A 20199-nucleotide genomic window follows, 5' to 3' on the forward strand; every position below is an offset into this window, starting at 1 on the left:
TAGGGATTCTTGTTTACAGTTTCAAGACACAATTCAGCTACAAAATAATGCCCAGTTTCCATGTGTGAGGTCCCAAAAGCTGCCTTTTTCCTTGCAGATTTTGTATGAGATTTGGGGCCACTTTTAGAGTAAAAGCTTAACTGTCATTCTAGATTCTTTTCTGTTCTTTCAAAACAGGTGGTATCTCATGTCTGAAAGCAAAATTCATACATCAGTATTGATCTGAAGTCAATTTTTCATTATCTTTTTTACTGCTCTTTCCTACACCATCAGTGAGTGTTTAGGCCTGACCATGACTGTCACTTACTCCTGCTCGCTGGAATGTTTCGGTACCATGCTAACTGCTCCAAATCCAGTGGACCAGAGCTCCATCACAACTATCTTCCTTCAGAACAATTCTAGAAGGAAGTATTTAGATATTATACTTCATATATTATAATAGAAGGAAAATAAATTCCTATCAAGGGTGTCCCCTGACTCTTGTACCGGGAATCAGAAAGCACTTCTGTGTCTGTATGTTGAAGTAATATTGACTGTGTCTTTTTCTGTTCAATCCACTTATCCTTCTAATTTTGTATTATGTGAAGCGTCTATTTGTTTTCCATCATGGGGACAGAAATAGATGTGGCAGTTTTACGCTGATCTAAGACATGCAGACACATTTTTGGAGAGGCAGAGAGCCATTCAGTATAGAAAATTAACTGCTGGGACTCTTAAGAATTGGATTTCACCTTTGGTTAAAAATAGAAATTATGATTATTGATTGTATTTAGATGCTATGGATGTAGAAAAAAACAATATAAAAAAAAAATTGTAAGGGACATTTCTCCAAAGGTCACTACCGTGCTTTAACTTGTACGACTGTACACCATGTACGCAGTGCCTTGCACTCACCAGGGGAGTAGGTGCCTTCTCCACATCCAGGATTAGTTTCCCTATATTTCCTCGGTCATGGATTCTCTGCATGGCCTCCTTCACCTGAAAGAAACATAACCTATTGATAATCTTCATACCCACTAAAAGAAGCCTGAATTTCCTCCTTCTTTCCTAAACCAGCAATACATTTAAGGCATGCTATGTGCAAAGTCATTCAAACAGCTGCTTGAAACAAAATTAATAGTCAAACATTTTTAGTGACTTTGTAAGGCCTGATTTTTGCACTGTGTTTGCCAAAATGGGATGTGAGGTCTTGATGACAGTTTCTGAATACCGTAATACATACATAACGTTAATGTAGTACAAAAGTAATGGTTAGTTGAGGTGCAGAGAGAAATATCGGCTCAGGAAGTTAATGCTGACAGGTTGTTCATTAGATTTTCTCTCTACATAGAATATTTATCAAGAAACTCTGCTTTCACTTGAAAGCATGAAATGTTTTTCTAATTGACCTATGATATTTTTTCATCAATTTATTTTGTATTGCTACAGAGGGGATGCCGAATCTAGGCAGTGGCTGTGATTAATGCAATACTGTGGTTCTCACTGCATAAACACATATTTCTTTCCTTTTTCCCCCCATTTTTAATTTTTTAAAAAATTTTAAATAAGTAATGTCCTATAGATACCACTAAGACTAGACGTTTAACAGCTGGCTGCAATTAGCACATGCGTGAAAGGAACAAACCCCCCTTCTCACCAGTGCCCTGGAGAAGAGCTTGTTTTGATGTATGAAGTTTCAGAACTCATGAGAGCTCAGTGTTGATGAATTGACATTGTGTGTGTGTCGCACTGAATGTTCAATGTGCTGCATGCAGACCACTATTAAATCACTGAAAACTGGAAGATGTCAAGAGTTTTCTCACTTCCATGGTGGGAAACTTCAGCAACTGAAAATGTACACATAAAGGCTGTTTCATACCCTCATCACACTATTTTTTGCTGCCATAACAGGATATGTTGAGACAAGAAAGAGTTTTATGTTAATAGGATCTACCATCTGTGACATAGTTTTATTGAATATTTTAAGAATAATGGCATAAAAGTTTGCAACAATATGCGGACTTGGGAACAGGTGGGTCCCACAGTACATTTAAAAGCCTGAACTGGGGTCCAGGTACCTAAGATCATTACTGAATGTCTAATACAGAAGAAGGTATGAGAATTTTAAACATACCAAGTGAATACAGCTTTCAACTTCCAATTAAATTTAATGGATGCTGGGCACAAAATGTCTTTACCATCTGTCAGTCTTATTTTGAAAGCTGGCAGCAGTGAACTCAATATTACAACCTTAATTTTGCCAAGTGGTTCCCTCAATTAGTAAATACCAGACTTTAAAAAAATAAAAATCTGTTAGAACAAAAGAAAAACTGCACTGCAAAACACAATGACTTTCTAACTTAGGGCATAATTGTAAATTACCCTTGGAAAAGTCTTATGAATCCCAGTGGATAGAATGTTGACATCTAAATGTAGTCCACAAAATCACAATAACTTTTATTAAGTTACTTGACAGCATAAACAATACTTAACTATCCTATAACACTTGTTCTGCACTATGAACAATATTCCTTTAAGAGTATCCAACAAAGGTTCTGAAGAAGCAGCAGCTACATTATTTTCCTATGAAACCTCTTAGCCAAATCAAGCTTTTAGGAGACTACAGCATGGCATAAATAACCAACATAGATGTGACAGAATTGGAGAAATCAGCACACACGTTTGCCTGTCCACTGAAATTTATTACCAGAACATCATGTGAAAGCAGGGCATGCAACATTTATTTTAATTTGTACCGTATCATATTTAGCAAGGCAAATTTGAGAAAATGTGCTTTCCCTGCGTTTTCCACACGCAGCGGATCAAATTTAAGACTCAGGAGAAAGGTTCAGGAGTTGTTGCCAGGACACTTGTAAGTAGCTTGCAAATGCAAACAGCAGACAGAGGCAAAAGGAACAATAAAACTTAGAACAATAACAGTGCCTAGGGATCCAGATGGAGCTATTAAAATATTTTTTTAAATTGAAAAAAAGTTTGAAGGGTTGATACTACATGTGTATATTTCAGTGTTATTTGCAACTTACCTACTCTGTAGGTCAAATTCTGTACTCCTGCAATGCCACTCAGTATACTACATCTGAACTAAGAGACCATGAGCTGTTTTATAAATGAGTAATTTTTATGTTTATGGCTGCTAACAGTCCACTTATTCAACCAAGACTGCAACGACTTATTTCCCAAAGTGCCTGAATATTAAAACCATTCCCTCGTACACTCTAGAGAGCAGAGAGCATAAAAAACCTTCTTTGCTATGCAAGTATGGTTAAGGCTTAAGTTGTTCTATGCAGACTATATAAAAAGCATTTCCTTCTTCACGTGAACATTTAAGAGCTGTGGATAGTCTGCCTTCTGCAGAGTGTGGCACGGAGCTTACGCTAAGTCTGTGCCTGAGTGTTTGCATGTTACCAGTGAAGATGGTGATCACTCAGTACTTGGTTAAAATCAGTCCCAGGCTTAACCGTGAGTACAGTGAGGCATGTGGAAATCCTGGAATTTACTGGAGGTTCTCTGAAGTGGTTGAAATTTGATTCAAAATAAACATCCCTTCCAGTAGCAAGGATCTAAAGGGCTTCCCTCTTCTTACGGAATTGCATCTCTAAATTACTTTTCACCAATTTATTCTATATTGGTTGCTATTTGCATTTGTCAGCTCAAATCCCAGTAAACAGATCTGACATTTTTGTTTATATGGCCAAGTTAATTGAATTTCTTATTGTGCAGTATCATCAGCATAGGGCTCTTGGATTGGAAATAGTGCAAAGGAGCGTTTACTAATATAAAGAGTTTCCATTGGAATAAACAACAAAAATTCTGTTGGCCTCTGCTTTCAGTATAGCTCAGCCCTTAGAGGGTCTGTGTCTAAACTAATGCTGAACTACAGATTTTAGCCTTGAGAGGCCCCAAAGTGACAGAGTCTGTACCACAGAGCTCTGCACTGGAATCAGAACTATTTCTACACATTAGCGGACAATTGGAAAATGCTTCCATTTCCATGTTATTTATGTAAGGAAAGTTGACAAACCAGTTACTGAAAAACAAGACAGACGCAGAATGCTGCACAGCCATGCACTGCTCAATGAATCCAAACAGGCCCTCCTAGGAGTCATAGAGGAAAATCATCAATAGCAAAGGAAAAATAAAAGGAATCCCAAGCTTGCCTCTTCCCTCAAGCACACTTTTGCATTAATTCATATCTTAGTTTCACATACTGTTTTTAAGCATACTCTAGAGCAGAATGACTTTCCCCTATCTGTTCAGTCTAGTGGAAGATGACACCACACACACAAGAAAAGGACCCTTCTAACCCAGTTTGAAACAATTTGCATTTGCTTTAGGGAATATGCTTTTATAGTTGGAAAAACAACTTTGAACAAATACATTTCTCCCATTCCTTTCAGCTCTCCAAATGGTACCATCATGGATATGTTATCACATATCCTCATTCAAGTGTTGTTCTTCAACAATAGTGAATCTGGAAATCAAGACAACCTATGCAATGATGAGGCCATCTGTAAAACAAAAAACACAGTCTAGAAAGACAAAAACAATGTACCTCAAGGTCGTTTACAAGTCATACTTACCACGCCCTGTGAAAAATATTCAAATTCTCATTTTCCATCATAACTCCCCAAGTCCTGCAAATTTCCTGAGCCTCCTACAAGGTCCTTCCTCATACCACTCTGCTGGACCCAAGCAGAGAGGCAAGGAACACACAATATATAGAGTTTAACTGCGAACGTACAGGACCATTGCACTGTGTTAGCATCACAGGCAAAATTTAGCAGCTTTAACATTTCTTAGAAAAATTTCATCTATTAACACACAAGTGCACATTTACAGAGCTGTTATGCTACCAGTGCTATCAACAGAATTCTGCAAAGAAGTCTTGATACAAACACAGGATTTAAAAGGTCACAAAGCTAGCAAAGGTGGCCTGTTGTGGAAAAGCCTATTCAAGTATATTTTCCTGAGGGGATCTTATGGTTGGGATCGCAGAGCTTCTCTTGGATCAGAGCCACTTTTGTCCATTTGTGCTGTGTATCGTACTGTGAAGAGCAACAATCACTGTCCATAGTCCTTGCTAGGAGAGGAAGAGCAGAAATGCCTTCATGTAATCTCAGAGAATGTTCTAGCAGAGGTTTCACAGCAGCTGGGTTCTCTGGAAGTATGACAGCTGTACTGAACCCTCTCCAACACCACCACAGTGTCTCTCTTGGGGTACTCCTCAAAAGTACCAAGAACTTTGGATATGTGTCCTCTTTAAAATTTCTTATTCTGCTCAAACATGCTCATCTTCTCCAGCCTCAAATCTTTTCAAAATCAAGTCGTGGCACTTCTCTTAACCAACAACGGTGCTTTTCAGAATGCTGTTTAATACTTTCATCTCCTACTAGACTAGAGAGTCTCTGTCTTCAAAATCAAACTGTAACAATGAGATCTCCCTCTAACAATTTTTATACAGGTAATTATTGCAAAAAGTTAGTATTTTTAAAAGAATCTTCACACTGAAATTAAAAATAGCAGCCACAACACACTTTACTCAAATAATTTCTGCAAATTTAAAATAATTAAAAACAAGGTATATGCCAAACAGAGCAAGTAATGTAATATGCTATCAGATTATGACATTACATTGGGATATTTGCAGCTAGCTGCTGATTACATTGTTTTTTCCATAGCTTTTGATGGGAGTGTGTAAAACCAACCCATTTTAAATTGACTAAAAGACCTTTTTTTTTCTTGAAATCATCTTGTACACCTGCCGTAGCTTTTTTTTCCCATGTTCTCCTGTGATATTTCTTGGGTTTTTTTAGCATTATGTTTTCCCCAGGTGAAATTAGTAAGATAGATTTCTTGTCTGCCTTTTCATCCTAAGTCATTCATTTTAGGTGTCCAGCTCTACTATCCTGGTAGCCACAGCACCGATCCTTCAATTTGCTGAGGCCTGCAACTGAACTGAGGAGCGCGACACCTTACAGAAGAAACCTTCTTATTTAACCTTGGATCCTCATTACAGAACAAGCTTGCAAACTGTACTGAGACCACGATTACTTTGGAGATGTTTTCCTGGATGTAAGTCTGACCATTTATAATTAATATATGCCTGAAACAAAGAATTATGCTTCAACTTTGCATTGCTATAGTCAAGCCTTCACTTATTTACCCATTTACTTCAAACTAATTGGTCAGCTGTTCTGCATTTGAAATTGAGAGCCAACAGTAATCTCTACTGAGGTATTTGTAACTGCTTGCTGACATTCAGTTCTCTCTGGAACATCATTTTGTCGTTAGAATATAGCAAAAGCAGTGTACTGCTTTTGAAATATAGGAAAAGTTAAATTGAAGATTTCATGGTGTGAAATAAAATGCAGCCTGCCTAAGAAATGGATATTATTTTCAAGTCTTTGGATACTATTTTAAATATAATGATCCATTTCTGTATTTGGCTCTTAAAAGGAACCAATCTCAGGAGTAAAATAAGAGAGATTGCAAAGCTGGAACACGAAACCGCTTGCTAAGCCAATATAACACACTGGGGGCTTCAGGCCCGTGTTAGTAATCTGGATGTTTAGTAGAGAGAAACAATGGAAGCAACATGCCATGGAAAAACTTCCTAGCAGAAATGTCAAAACAATGCTTTCATCATCCTACATGGAAATGTTCAGCTCAGTAATATAATGAATTTTATCAATTTTTAAAGTAGAGTTATACATTTACTTAGAAAAAAAAAATAATTGAAAAACACTGGTGCAATAGAAGAGTGGATACTCTTTTAACTCCATGAGGCTGAATGCAGTTTGTTGCACAAGCTGCCATCTACAGATGACAGTTTTTTGCAGACTACTTCTTTACTCCCTCACTCTCAGCTCCGGCAAGTTTATTGGATGGTGCCAGAGGGCTGTGTACTTTCTTTTCCTGGGCCCCTCGGTGATAGTGGGTTTCCGTGAGGCATATTAAAGGATTTCTACTTACAGTAAAGGAATCCTTCATTCTCCTTTTTGGTAAATTAGGCTGTAGTATGAAAGGCTAAAGAATCTTATTCCAAGGTTACAAATTTAACCCAAGCCAGAAGTGAAATTAGTTCAATTACCTCTGTGTAATCTGTCAAACTCACAAATTGTTCTAGTGCTGTATCATCACATGTTGTCTCAAAGGTGACTAGCACCCAAATAAAGGGAATGTCCCTCACCTCCAGATGAGCACAGCCTAACAGAGCATCAATTTAGTTTATAATCTGCAACCGTAATTTTGCTCTCTCATTAGTTCCACACCTTTAGGTTCAATATTGCTGTTTATTTTCACACATCATCTCAAGGAATCACCTTATGTCCTCTGTTTACACATTGAAAATATCTAAGTCTTCCAGCATGTCTAGCTATGAAATACTCCCCTCATCCATTGTAACCTGCACTGCACAGATCACCCCAAAGTCTTACTTCTTCAGCTATGTTCCTTCTCTCTTTAAACCTTCAGACTAAAAGCGAAGGCCTAAGTAGCAACATTTACTCTCTGCATCTGGCCATCAAGCCAAGTCTTGTCTGCTCACATCACCTCCCATGAACACTTTTACTCAGTATTATTTTAAGCACTTGCACGATTTTTCCTGTGCTGCCTTTACAGTTAAGAGAGAGTTCAACAAAGACATCTCCAAAGCTGGTGCTTTAGTGATTCTTTACAGTAATCCTAAAATGGCAATGTCACTACATCCCTCAAATTCTTTGTAAGTCTCTTTTGATGTATATATGGGAGGCTGAAGTAGCTGCCATAGTCACGTAACAGTTACCCCATGCTCCCTCACTTACTGGCTCATACCACATAATGCTCTTGGACAGTTTTTGAAGCAGGGACCGTATCTTCCTAGGAGTGTGTGTATCATGTCAACAGAACCCCCACCTGATCGTAGCCAAGCCTGCTCATCACAGCTGTAGCACACACCAGTAGTAACAGCACCTTTTAACCATCTGTCGTTGTACTGCCAATTTCATATATAAGCAAAAGAGGTGGAAAAAAGCATTTTGCAACAGCAAAGTACCTTTATCCTGAGGCTCTCACTTCTGTTCTCCAAAGAATATGGGGAGAAAGGAGAGAGCACCCATTTATCCTGCTTAATCATCAGAAACAGAATCATGTCTTTTCTCAAAAGGTTGGTTGGTTTAACTGTACTATCAATAAAAACTTTCAAGTTTAAGAGAGAAAGAAATAGCAGTAATGTAGAGGCCAAATACTAGAAATGCAGAAACTAGTGAAGGGAGTTAGAGGATTTAGGTAGGTGTCTAAACAGACAGACATGTGCTAGAATTAAGGTTAGAAGCCTTGGCTCAGAAATAGGTTGGAAAAGACAAATAAATACTAGATTATCTCATGAGATTTTTCTAACAATCATCACAGTCTGCTTTGGTATTGCTGCACAGAACAGGTCCAAAAATCTCCTTTGTAGTGCGATTGTGAGGTTCAGTAGATGCTGGAAAGGAAAGCGCACGGCACGGCAGCTACTTTTTGAGGATAATTTTGCATTTTCTGTGGAAACAAACAAATGTCAATCCCTGTTCCAAATTCCACTCCCTGTTCCGCTGGTATAACTTCCCTGACATCACTAGGTTGCATGTGAATGAGAAGAGCGGGTAGTGGAAGAGGATAAAAGTGTCAGTTGATAAAGCAATACTAGTAGTGTCCAGTAGACTTCAATTACTTAAATATGTGTTCTGTAAATGAATATTATCCTTCAAACACGGTTTTCACACAGGTCAGCACTTTCTGACCACTCCTCCCGTGTTCACAGAACATGAACTTTCTGTTAGGACAACTCAGCATTTTCCATAGGAAAGCCAAGAGAGATTCCTCCTGCTACCCCTACCCTTGCCCTAGTCCTCTATATGCAGCTAAAACAACAGAAGTTCAGCTTCTGCATTGCTTCCACGCAAGCACCCTCTGCCAGAGAGAAGAGCTGTTTGCAAGAGCATTCCTTACCAACAGTTAATTTCTCTCTTGCTCACTGCTGTGTGTCTGAGAAGCCTGCAACTGCATCATGTCTGCAAAATCACACGGACAGGATCTCCATGGTGATAGTGTCATGCGGTATGCAAACATCAGCTGGCTAGTCAAGGTTACTTTGGCAACCCAAGTGTCATAGGTAATGATCCAAATCTTGTTCAGACTTATGAAAGAATAATCTGAATTAAAAACATGTTCTAGGGCTGGTTCTGTTTTGTTGCTGTCCATAACAGCCACTATTTCAACGAGCCCAGAGCGATCTCCATTAGAATTACAAACACTAATATCAATAATATTTATTTAAGCATTATTTGTATGCAGTAATGAAGAAAAAGAGGCATACTGCAGTCTGTTCTAGCATAAACAAGGCTTTAATACTATTGCTTTCATTAGAGTCATGAGGCAACATGATTTTTATTATCAGAATCACTGCTGTGGTCTATTACAAAGCTATGTTGTCTCTTAAATGAACTGTGAGCTGCAACTTAATCGCAGATGTTCTTCTCAGACCAGGTGAGGAGTTTTCTTTCACGTCATTGGCACATACAGCTTTTAAAACTGAACACAGCACTCTGTACAAAGAAAAATCATGTAGTCTGTCTTCTGGATTATGGCTGTCTAGCTTTAGTCTGTGGAAGGGAGGAAACTCAAGAAATCAAGGACCACAGTTTCATAGCTTACTGGCAGCTCTGAGGGAAGTGAACTGGTGAGCAGTCACTAATGACTGTGTCCTTCCACTCTCAAAAGTGACAAGTCCCATTGTTTCGCTGGCATACTTCCTCACTGAACTTGAAATGTCTCATGTTTATGCAACATGATTTAGTGGGGTAGTATTTCATCAGAAAACATGCTGACATTTTTTGAGTTTGCAATAGAATCAGAGAATCATTAGGGTTGGAAGGGACCTTTAAAAGCCATCCAGTCCAACCCCCTCGCAAGGAGTAGGGACATCTTCAAATTTCCTTCCTCAGACTAAGTCTTCCCTACAAGTTTTTGTAGAAAAGCTGTTTACCTGGCTGTGATTACTAACAATTACCTTACCACAGATGCAGTTACTTGGAGAAAACCATCCTTTTCTAATAGGGCTTATTTCCCCGGGAACAAATGGAGTAACCTGTATTGACCAAAACACACTTCCATGGGAATGATGTGCATTTTTGATAGAAATATTTTCGTCGCACTGCGTAGCAGAATAGCTAACAGAAAGAGTGCTTCTGGCATTTAATTGATCTAACTGCTGTGACAGTGACAGAATCCTCCAATTACCTGTTTGCATGGGAGTTCAGCATATGGGAGGCTGGCAAACATGCATCTGCAATTGGCCTGCATTATCCTCTCTTTCCCAGGCTGATTCTCCTCTCTTACCTACATTAATTGTAAAGAAACCTCTCAAACTCTCTTGTTCTTCTAAAGGCTGAGGGTATGCAGCATCTTGCAAGATAGAGAGAAAAGCAGCATAACATTTACAGGATCTTGAAAAGACTCTGTTCCTGCCCACGGTGAATACAGCTAGCTCTTAACATGCAGAAATCAAGCACTGAGTGTATGCAAGAAGACACATCAAACTTAGGGCATCTGGGGCCCAATTTTCATAAACACCTCCTGAAAAAAAAGTGGATGGGGAAAACATGGATACAATCAAAATCAACTGCTAAAGTGTTAAAAAGTTAGTGTGTGTTGGCAATGACTTTGAGCTGATTAGAGTGAGCATCTCAGACACAGGAGTAGGACAATAACTTGGGTCATGGAGTCTGTTTCCTTGTTGTGAAGCTAGTCCTGTTATCTGCTAGTATCCATCTGAAATCAAACCCGATTTTATCCAACTCACCTGTTGCTGTTACACTGAACCTTTGCACCAATGGTTTTGCCTGCCTACATGCAACTAGAAAGTACTTTTAAAATCCCTTTCATTCCTATTGCTATTCACAGCTGCAAACAGCAGCTCTGGCCTCTATTCCCTTCTGCTGCCTGCCAGCGAGGAGAGACCTTTTCTCTGGAATACCTTTTAGCCTCACTGTATGTTGCCATGGCAGCAAGACTAAAACCAGACCGAAGATGAGAAAAATGTCAAAGGAATAAAAACTGACGCTACAGGCAAATTCTGACTCTGAGTCCTCCCTCGGCTACTGAAGATACATATTAAGTTATACATCTTTTAGATGGAGAGCTACAGCTGCAAAACTGTGCTGTTTTCACTCTTTCCTTATTCCTATAAGCTCTTGCTGACGTCAATGAGTATTTGTTTTGCCTCAGTAAAAAAAAAAAAAAAAAAAAGGAAAGATTTAAAGCCTTGTAATTACAAAATAACTGAGCCAAATCTTGCCAGCTTTTACTTATGGAGTCACCCAGGATAAAGCAGAAAAAAGGCAGAACCAACATCAAATTAAAAATTTAGAAGTACTAAACAGCAGTGCCTAGATTATCAATTTGGTGGGAGCATTCCTACACACTAAAAGAGGAGAGAAGACCTTGAAATTTGATCCATCAACATGGAGATTTCCAGCAGGTTAGGACAGCTCAGGAGTATTCAGCACTTTAACAGTTCGACTAGCATTTCAGTTACAAGCTAAGCGCTATAGAAAGAACATCTGTATAATACTGTGTGTATTACCTTAGAAAAACCTGCACAGAGTGAGAAGGAAAGCTGTTTTGGATTTAAACAACCGGCATAGCACAGCTTTTCTCATGATCACTTGTTATTAACATAAGCTTGAAGAAAAGGGGGATTTTTTTCTGCATTAATATGGGAAATAATTACCTTATTATTTTCAAAGTCACGGGTGGTTTCTGAAGGGTAGAGATTTGGTGAAGAAATCCCTGGAGCTCACTCGAGCAGAAAAACCGTATCTTGTAAATCAGGATGAAGCTGTAAGGATCCTGCACTAGGATTTCTTTTAGAGCAGCAATAAAACCAGAACTCCTGGACCCAAATCTTCCGCAGCAGTCTGTCTCATCGACAGCACAATACAATCATATTGACTCTACACTGAGATTACCCAGTCTGAAGACGAGCAGGGAGTTGTGTGCAAGAGATACAGAACTATTGTGACAAAGTTTAAAAGTTCCTCAAATCCGCTGACCAAAGGGGGATCTCTCCTACATCACACTTCTGGTTGGCACTACATCCCTGTGAGCCACTGAGTCCCAGCTGCTGTCCGAGTCTTTGGGATTGCTGGTAGAAATTACGATAGCATGGCCCCAATTTACAGTAGGAAGATGGCTTTAAGTACATCAAAGCCACGAGTAGAGGAGCTCAGAACTCATCACCTTTATGGTACCCTTCTCCATTCTGGGCAATAATGCATCTCACAGAAGGCTGCAACCAACTGTGCACACAGGGATGCCCCAGACACTCTTGAGCCTTGGGGTATTCAGAAGTGTAGTGGTTCAGATTCCATCCCAGTGAGTCTGGTTTAGTCTGCAGCACTGTCTTACAGTCTTACACTGGGGAAAATTCCTTTTGCTACAAAGGAGTTTTGGCAGTCGCAGGCAAAAGAAACAGGCCCTCTGTATTTGGTTAACATGCAGCAGTCTCCTGCCTAAATTGAATTCATACATAACATTCAGTTTGGTGTATTCCTCTATTCCATCACAATCTGTTGTAACAATTTATGTCAGGAAATAAAGTTTATGACATTCATCACTATGCAATTAAAAAAAAAAAAAAGACGTTTTATGTTGTTACTGACTATCAAGCTGCATGACATCAGTTTTTAAACTCTTGCCTCAGCAATGCTGCCTTGGGATCTCTTTGAAAAAACGTTTGGAGAAAAACTGCATGAACCCACAAGTATGTCTCATTTGTTCTCTTTCACATAAGCATGCCCTAAAAAAGAGTGTCATAAAACTCTCCTCCTCCCCTCCACCCCCAGAACATGCAGGCTTAATTACAAGCATCGTGCTTTGCGTACTATTGTATTGTTGTCTTTCTAATTACAATGCCTAGACTGCAGAAGGTGAGTGTTGTTGATCTCCTCTGCACAGTCTTGCAGCAGCAATCCTGTCTGGCTGCTCCTCTGCGGGTCCCTTGCAAACGGAGATCCCTCTCCACACACAAGTGAAAGATCAGGCAGCCTTTCTGGAGCTATATTGTTTCACAGCCATATGAGAACTCAAAGTCTGAAATACTTCCAGAACCACAGCTTTTCACACAGACTGTCTAGACGCTTGCAAGACACTATTTAATGCCAGAAGAATAATTTCTCTGACACCATATTCTGAATTGCCTCTGAGCTAACTAGCTGCAAGGTGTTCAAAGTCAATCCATGTCTTAACTCTGCCTCCAGGCAAATGGGCACAAACAATGCCACTTGGGGGTGTGGGGTTGAATCAAATAAACCAGCTGGCAAAATATTAGGTGATTCTTGAACATGCATTTATCAAAAATCAATGCCAATTCTACCATGTTTTTGTCCATGTATGCAGTTATACCAGCATATAAAATGAAATGCCGCAGACTGGGCTCTTTTCTGCAGGGACTCTGCTGCAATTTGAGCAACACCTGGGACTAGGGGGCCCTGATTCCCCAGGTTTCTGAGCACTGCAGACTTGACTTGAATCAGAAATTCCTGTACTACTGGTCTGCTTATTCCAAGGAACCTTAAGTCTTTCTTCACTGCTACTATGGAGAAGATATTGTGCTCTATTCCAGAACCACTATTCCAAACCTTGGGAACTAAACTTCCTGGTTACAAAATACAGCAAACACTCAGTCTTCCAGATAGTAAAGACGTAATCATTAAAAAGCCTTGACACAATAACTTTCGAAGTCTGAGAAGTTTCATATACAAATCCACCTACGAGGATCAGATTACAAGAGCACATTAATATTACACCTTTGAAAAAAATCTCTATGTTCTTTTGTAATAATGGATTCTCTCCAATAAAATCCATCTTAATCAGTAAACCAATTATGCGAGTTCTTGAAACTCATCAAGGTAAATCCCAAAGGTCTCTAAAGATCCAAATCAGAAAATATTTCTCCTTTGATTTCTTATATAATTTTCTTTTTGTTTCAGAAAGTAGTACCATGAGGACTGCAAATCTAATTATTCATAAGTCATCATAGTATTTTTTCATTACTCAAAAAAAATCTAAGTCAGATCCTACCATTGGGTGCCACTTTGTACCTTCATTAAAATTATACTTAAACAAAAACAAAAACTACAGATATATTAAATTGTAATGCAGTTGTAATGTTAGAGAGTATGATTCATGCTTATCCTCAGTTTGAGCTACATCCATTTAAAGCAGATTGAAGTCGTTCATCTAGGTAAGATGAAAGGTGTTTGAATTTATCTTGTTCACTAGTTGACAGCTTTACAATATATTTTGCAGGCCTATTTGCTTTATTACTTAACATTTCTCCTGGCACTGTTAAAAAGTGTTTCAGTCTAAGCCTATATTAAAGATGTTAACTCCACGTTAAGTACTGTACCAACATGATTGCTATAAAAATTGATTTGGTTTACAAGAAGTTTAATGCTCATGTGTGAATACTCATTCAGCTTAGCATTACGTTGCATCGACTGAAATCAAATTGCTATGTAATTGGCAGCAGGGAGCCAAAGCAGAAGTGCTTGTATGATAGAACGTCACTGATTCTGCTGAGACAGTTTCTAATCTAATTCAATTAAACTTGCATGTGTAGATGCACCAAAAAAAGCAAACGGCACATATACTAGCTACAATAATTCAGGAAAACAGGCAAGAACCTGAATAACACACATTTTGCTAGCTCTAGGCTAACGTAGGCTTAACTGTACGGACTTTTACAATTATGCTGGATGTTTCCTTTAAATTGAAGACACAGCATTGTGTTACTTTTGCTAACTAATTAGAAGGTTATGCCCTTTTTCCTCAGGAACATTTAAGATCTTTAAGATATTTTACCCAGAACGTAAGCATAGTGTATAGTAGAAAAAAACCTCAGGTTCTTCTCAATGTTGTAGGTATTTGGTGATGGTAGGGAATCCACTTTTACACAGCCTTATTCTTCTAAACAGAGTGCATTTAAACAAAGGTTAGGAGCTGTGATGTATGAAGCTTTATTTCTTATAGATATGGCCTACATTTTCCAATGTGTGCACTTTAATACCACATTCAGAGTCTGAACTCTGATATTCAAGCTAGCATATTCAGTAAAATCAAAACAGTGGAAAAATCAGTTGCTCATTTGAAATTACAAATTAAAACAATCCTAAAATGAAGCAATGTAAGTCAGTGATTGTAACATACAGATTTGCCCTACAAAATATCTTTGTGTTCAGTCATTAACAGCAGGCTAATATACATAGAAACCTTTTAGTATCAACAATATATCTGCTTTGCTGCCTTGGTGTTAATTTATATCATTATCTGTAATGAGGAATAATATCATTACTAAACTGCAATACCACATAAAACTCTCAATTATCACATTAAATTTGGATTATATTATGCTAAGAGATGTCTTTATGTCCAAGAGGGGGCTTAAAGCACAACCTGGAAGATGCTAGTTTCCCCTGACTGGGATATTCATTCTTTTGCTCTCTAGAGAGTAATGAACAGGTTCATGTTGCGACGATCCAGTAATGAATCTCAAGATGTGTAAAGCAAGAGTCAAACACTGGAATACAGTGACTCATGAAGTTTAATATTCAACCATCGTCCCTAATTACAATCAATACCAGTAATAGATCGCCTGGTTAATATGTAGAAGATTATCTACATAAAACTACAAAATTATCTACAAGTCTGGTAGATAAGACAGTAATGAGTGGTTCTTTGGGGGGACATTGGCAAAGCTGTATGAAATAGAACACAAAACTTGTGTCTTCCTTGCAATAAAGAGAATCTACTAACCTAATTAGACTATTGGTATGAAAAATTTAAAAATTAATTAAAAAAGAAAACAACATCCTAGGAGATTAATTTTGTGTGACTGCTCATGAGAACTCTAGAAGTTCTACCAGTCTACCAAAACTTGTCATCAACATGGTTAGCTGCTGAGAGACAAACTGGGTTTTGATGATGGAACTAAGAATTTACTCTTTCTTTGGTGATTGTTACAAAGATGGACCAATAAGCAGATTCCCAGGAGAAGAGCTAGAATGTTCACTTTAGAAAGGCATTTCTAAAACCAAGAAGGCCCAATCCATTTCATTTACCAGAGTTCTGTGTCCACTAACAACTAAACAGCCTTCTACTATAGCTAAAAGCCTATGTCGTTATCTCTTTATAGGCCAAGCACCCAAAATCCCCAAAAGCAGAAAAATGTCAGCTAGAGTATACAGCAGAAATGCTGAAGGCGTATATTTCTCACCACAGTAATTTTGCAGTCCCTAAAAGCATCTCGTTCCCTTCTGCTCTATTAACCTTTCTGCTCCCTGTCAGTCATGAAAGATGGCCACAGGGACCAGTGCTGCCAGTGTAGCATCTTTTAGACAAAATGGACCCATTACATTTAAATATATAGAGAGATTTTCCTTATTTTTATCTCTCACTCCCTTTTGATTCTTTTCACTGACTCCTTAGATGGCTTTCTAGACATTCATTGATTAATGAAGTATTAGACTCATAGATTACAACCAGAAAAAAAAACCCAAATAACTAATCTGACTTCACAAATCAGAGGCCAAAACCACATCCAAAATCATCAGGGATCTCTTCCCAGTCTGAAAATGGGAAGGTTTCGAAGACTGGAGGAGTCTGAATTACTTGTATTCTGTATTGTGTCAGACACGTAAGGATGGCATCTCTCAGCTTTGTCAACATTCCCAAGAAGACTTCATGATTTCTATCTCAGTTTTTTTTAAAATCCTTAGCACCTGGGAAAACAGGTCTTTTAAAACTTGAGCTGAGACCAAAAAGAGTTTCCGAGAGAATGAGAACAGTCACTAGGAAATGTTAATACAAACCTCAGATTTCTTCTTCATGGCACCCTGGGAGAAAAGCTGGATTTCTCACATTAGCAGTCCCTGCCAGTTCAACTGGAACAGCCAGGAGCTTGCTTTCTGAACCAGTCAACCGATTAACAAAGAAGCGTGAGTGGAATTTTTTGACACAGAGGAAGATTCTACGTTCCATTCACAGGCTCTGTGGCTTAGACTACATACACTAATACCACATAGCACAAGAATATCATATAGCACAAGAATGAAACAGCTTCTAAATGTGTCTCTGAAAAATTAGTTTCTAATATTTTCCCTTTCGTACCTGCTGTTTATCTAGTGGTTTGCATTTATGGCGTGCAATAGTTATTTCTCCAAGTGACAGAAAACACTCACTGTTCCAAATCTTAACAATTCCTTGCCAGTTAAGGTGGCCAGTTCCCTGCCTTCCTTGGTTAGTGGTACTACCAACTCAGACGTCTAAGGTATATCCCTTCTGCTCTGGTAAAGCTTTCCCTAGCCCGGTCTCTGGTTATTTTCTTGCATGGGTACAGTATCACCGTATCAGTTCAATACACAAGGAATGTGTGCCAATTAAAACTTAAGCACCAGCTAATGTATTTCAGTAAGCAGACTATTCCTGTGAAATACTGCTTCTTCACAGTAATTGATCAGCACCTTGCTCCATGTAACAGGTTTGTTCTTATTTTTTCTAATAAATGACAAACTGATTTTTCCCATATACAATCTCTTGTTGCTAATTTAAGTAACTGGAAGCATGTGACTAGTTTATCTTTAACTGTGCACACCTTCTTTAGTGGAATCTATCAATGCTTCCTATATTATTTTCCTGCCCATTTCCCCCTGCCCTCACATTATCCACCAGGAACCAAGTCTGTGTGTTGTCTTCTTGCAGCCCGCAGTTAGAGAAAGCTGTTATCTCTGTGGCACACATGGGCAAAGAGAAATGACAATCCATCCTGACCCAGAAACACGTACCATGACTCACCACTGCACTTTTAACTTCCAGTGTCTCAAGCCTTCTAGAAAAGTATTTTCTGTCTGTGTATCTCCATAACTAATTAATTCTTCGCAGAGTGCTTACTGAGTAGATGAGAAAAGTGCTGTAGCTGCAGGCTGTATTTATGGTAATTGAGAGGGGTTTAGTCTCACACTAGTCAGCTTCTAACCTTTGTAACAGCAATATTTGAACACTAAATCAATGTTCATCAGAAATAGTACCAAAATACTTTTCCATGTCTGCTACTTGGCTGTTAGAGACCAGAACTGGAAATTAAAGAGATTTTCAGGCTGAGCCGTGATCTTTCCATTAACATGCTGCATGGCATCAAGCAAGTGAAGGTACCCACCGTCTCTTTTGTTATTTATCTATTAAATGAGTATTACAGCATGAATATTCTCAGCATGCACAAACAAACATTCTGAAGAGTCTAGCTGGCAAAATTGTTTACACATAGGTATTCAACTGGTAAGCTAGAAAAAACAAGCTAAATTTCAGAACCTGTAAAGAAAATAGAAGAAAGCACAGAGCTGAAATAAGTTACTTCTTTAATTAAATTCCATTCATGTAGGTTTAATTTAATGCAGTGTTTATGAATAATATATAACAATTGAAAACAATTGACTTCTGCTTACATACTTAACAGACTTAACGAGTGAGGTCTTAGTTTCCTGAAACAGCTCATTTACACAGCCTGATTTTGTTGTAATCACAGCTAATGATGTCAGGTATCTGAGGCCTTATTATGGAGCCACAGTGCCTATCTCCAAGCCTTGTCTTGCTTCTTTCTATCTCACTCTTGTAATAGAATCATGATCACACGTTACATTGCCATCAGCCGTGCGTGAAGCCAAAAAGACTACTGGGTTACGCCATCACTTGCTGATACAGTCAGGAAGGGTAGAATGAGCTATGAAGTAATATGGAGTCCTGTTAAACAGCATTAAATGGGGAAGAAATGTAAATGAAATGATGTAGGTATTTAACAGGAACTTAATAATTTATATAAAAGCAGCAAGGATCCCATAATCAGGTATGCAGAATACTTTAGAGGGTAAAAAAATGCAATGCCTAATCTCCAGTACTTTCAAGATATGTTTTATTCCTCTAAGCATACAGTACAAAGTTATTTGGAGTTTTAATTAATATTTACTCCAGATAAGGATCTTGGGAAAAATTCTTTGCAAAGTCTTTATTAAAAAATCACCTTACTCGTGGCTTAATTTTCATTCATTTAGACCTTGTGTTCAATACATTTAAGGTTACCAAGGTAAAATTCAAGTGTAACAGCTTTCCCCTTACCCTTCCCGAAATTTGAAAGATATATTGGCCTATAACTGTGTATAATTTGATTGTGAACACAGAAGCAAGCTACCCTGAATTATTCAGGTTTTGCTTCTCAGTATGCTTTTTCCACGTCTCTATTCTGAAGCCTCTTGCATCAGTAAGACATAGCTCCTTGCATTTTTGTACGCTTTAATATCTGCATGAAGCTTGTACTAAACTTGTGTCAGACTTGTTTGTATACAAAGAACAACAGTGATGTACAGATAAAACATTTACATTTACTTTGAACTATTATTTTATACACTTAGAGGGAACAATCTTACACATAGGAAGAACAAAGAGTTCTAAGGCACTGTCATAGGACAGTGTATATGCAGACCTGTAAATCAGGAAAGCAGTTCATTAACGACTGCAAATGAAGAACTGTCAAAGAAATAGTAGCAGCATCAAAACAGGCAGACTCCGCATTGTAATACTAGGGCAGCAACCACAGCAAAGGAAACACTGACGTGCTCGTGGGAGTTTTCACAGAATGGCTTTGATTTCCCTCTTGGTACAATATAATACTGCAAAGTAAATTGTTTTATGCTTATGAAAAAATATTATTTTCTGTATTTCAGGGTGGGTTATTACTTTGATTATAAATGAACTTCCACTTTTATCATGTTACTCTAGATTATTTTGCATACCTTGAAGAACAAATATGGGTTCTAAATGCTATAGATGTCGCTTGACTTAAAAAATGGTGTAGTTTGTTCAGCTGAAGAATCTATTTTCATCAAGCAGAAACGAGAAAAACCTGCACCTGCCATTATTATGTTATCACAAAAAAACCCTCAGATATGAGATGGCATTTAGTATTCATAGAAGGTAGCAGCCTGACATGATATTGTTAGATTGCCCTCTTACTATATGTTACAAGTAACTAATGGGTCAATTTTCTCTATGCCTTACTGCAGTCATACATGAAAGACTTTTTGCACTAAAGCTAAGATCAGGAAAGGCGTGAATAGCTTTTGATCAAATTAA

General features: G+C 38.3%; 1 protein-coding gene across 1 annotated transcript in view; it reads right to left on the bottom strand.

The window, feature by feature from the left end:
- Positions 1-20199, bottom strand: part of VAT1L (vesicle amine transport 1 like) — a 58537-nt gene that overhangs the window by 3699 nt on the left and 34639 nt on the right. Inside the window, exon 8 of the mRNA XM_086758012.1 lies at positions 895-978. Within this exon, the coding sequence (XP_086614138.1) occupies positions 895-978 (84 nt within the window). The remainder of the gene's footprint in view (positions 1-894; positions 979-20199) is intronic.

This window comes from Chlamydotis macqueenii, chromosome 13 (assembly GCF_036417535.1).
Source record: "Chlamydotis macqueenii isolate bChlMac1 chromosome 13, bChlMac1.mat, whole genome shotgun sequence".
Taxonomy (NCBI): Eukaryota; Metazoa; Chordata; class Aves; order Otidiformes; family Otididae; genus Chlamydotis; species Chlamydotis macqueenii.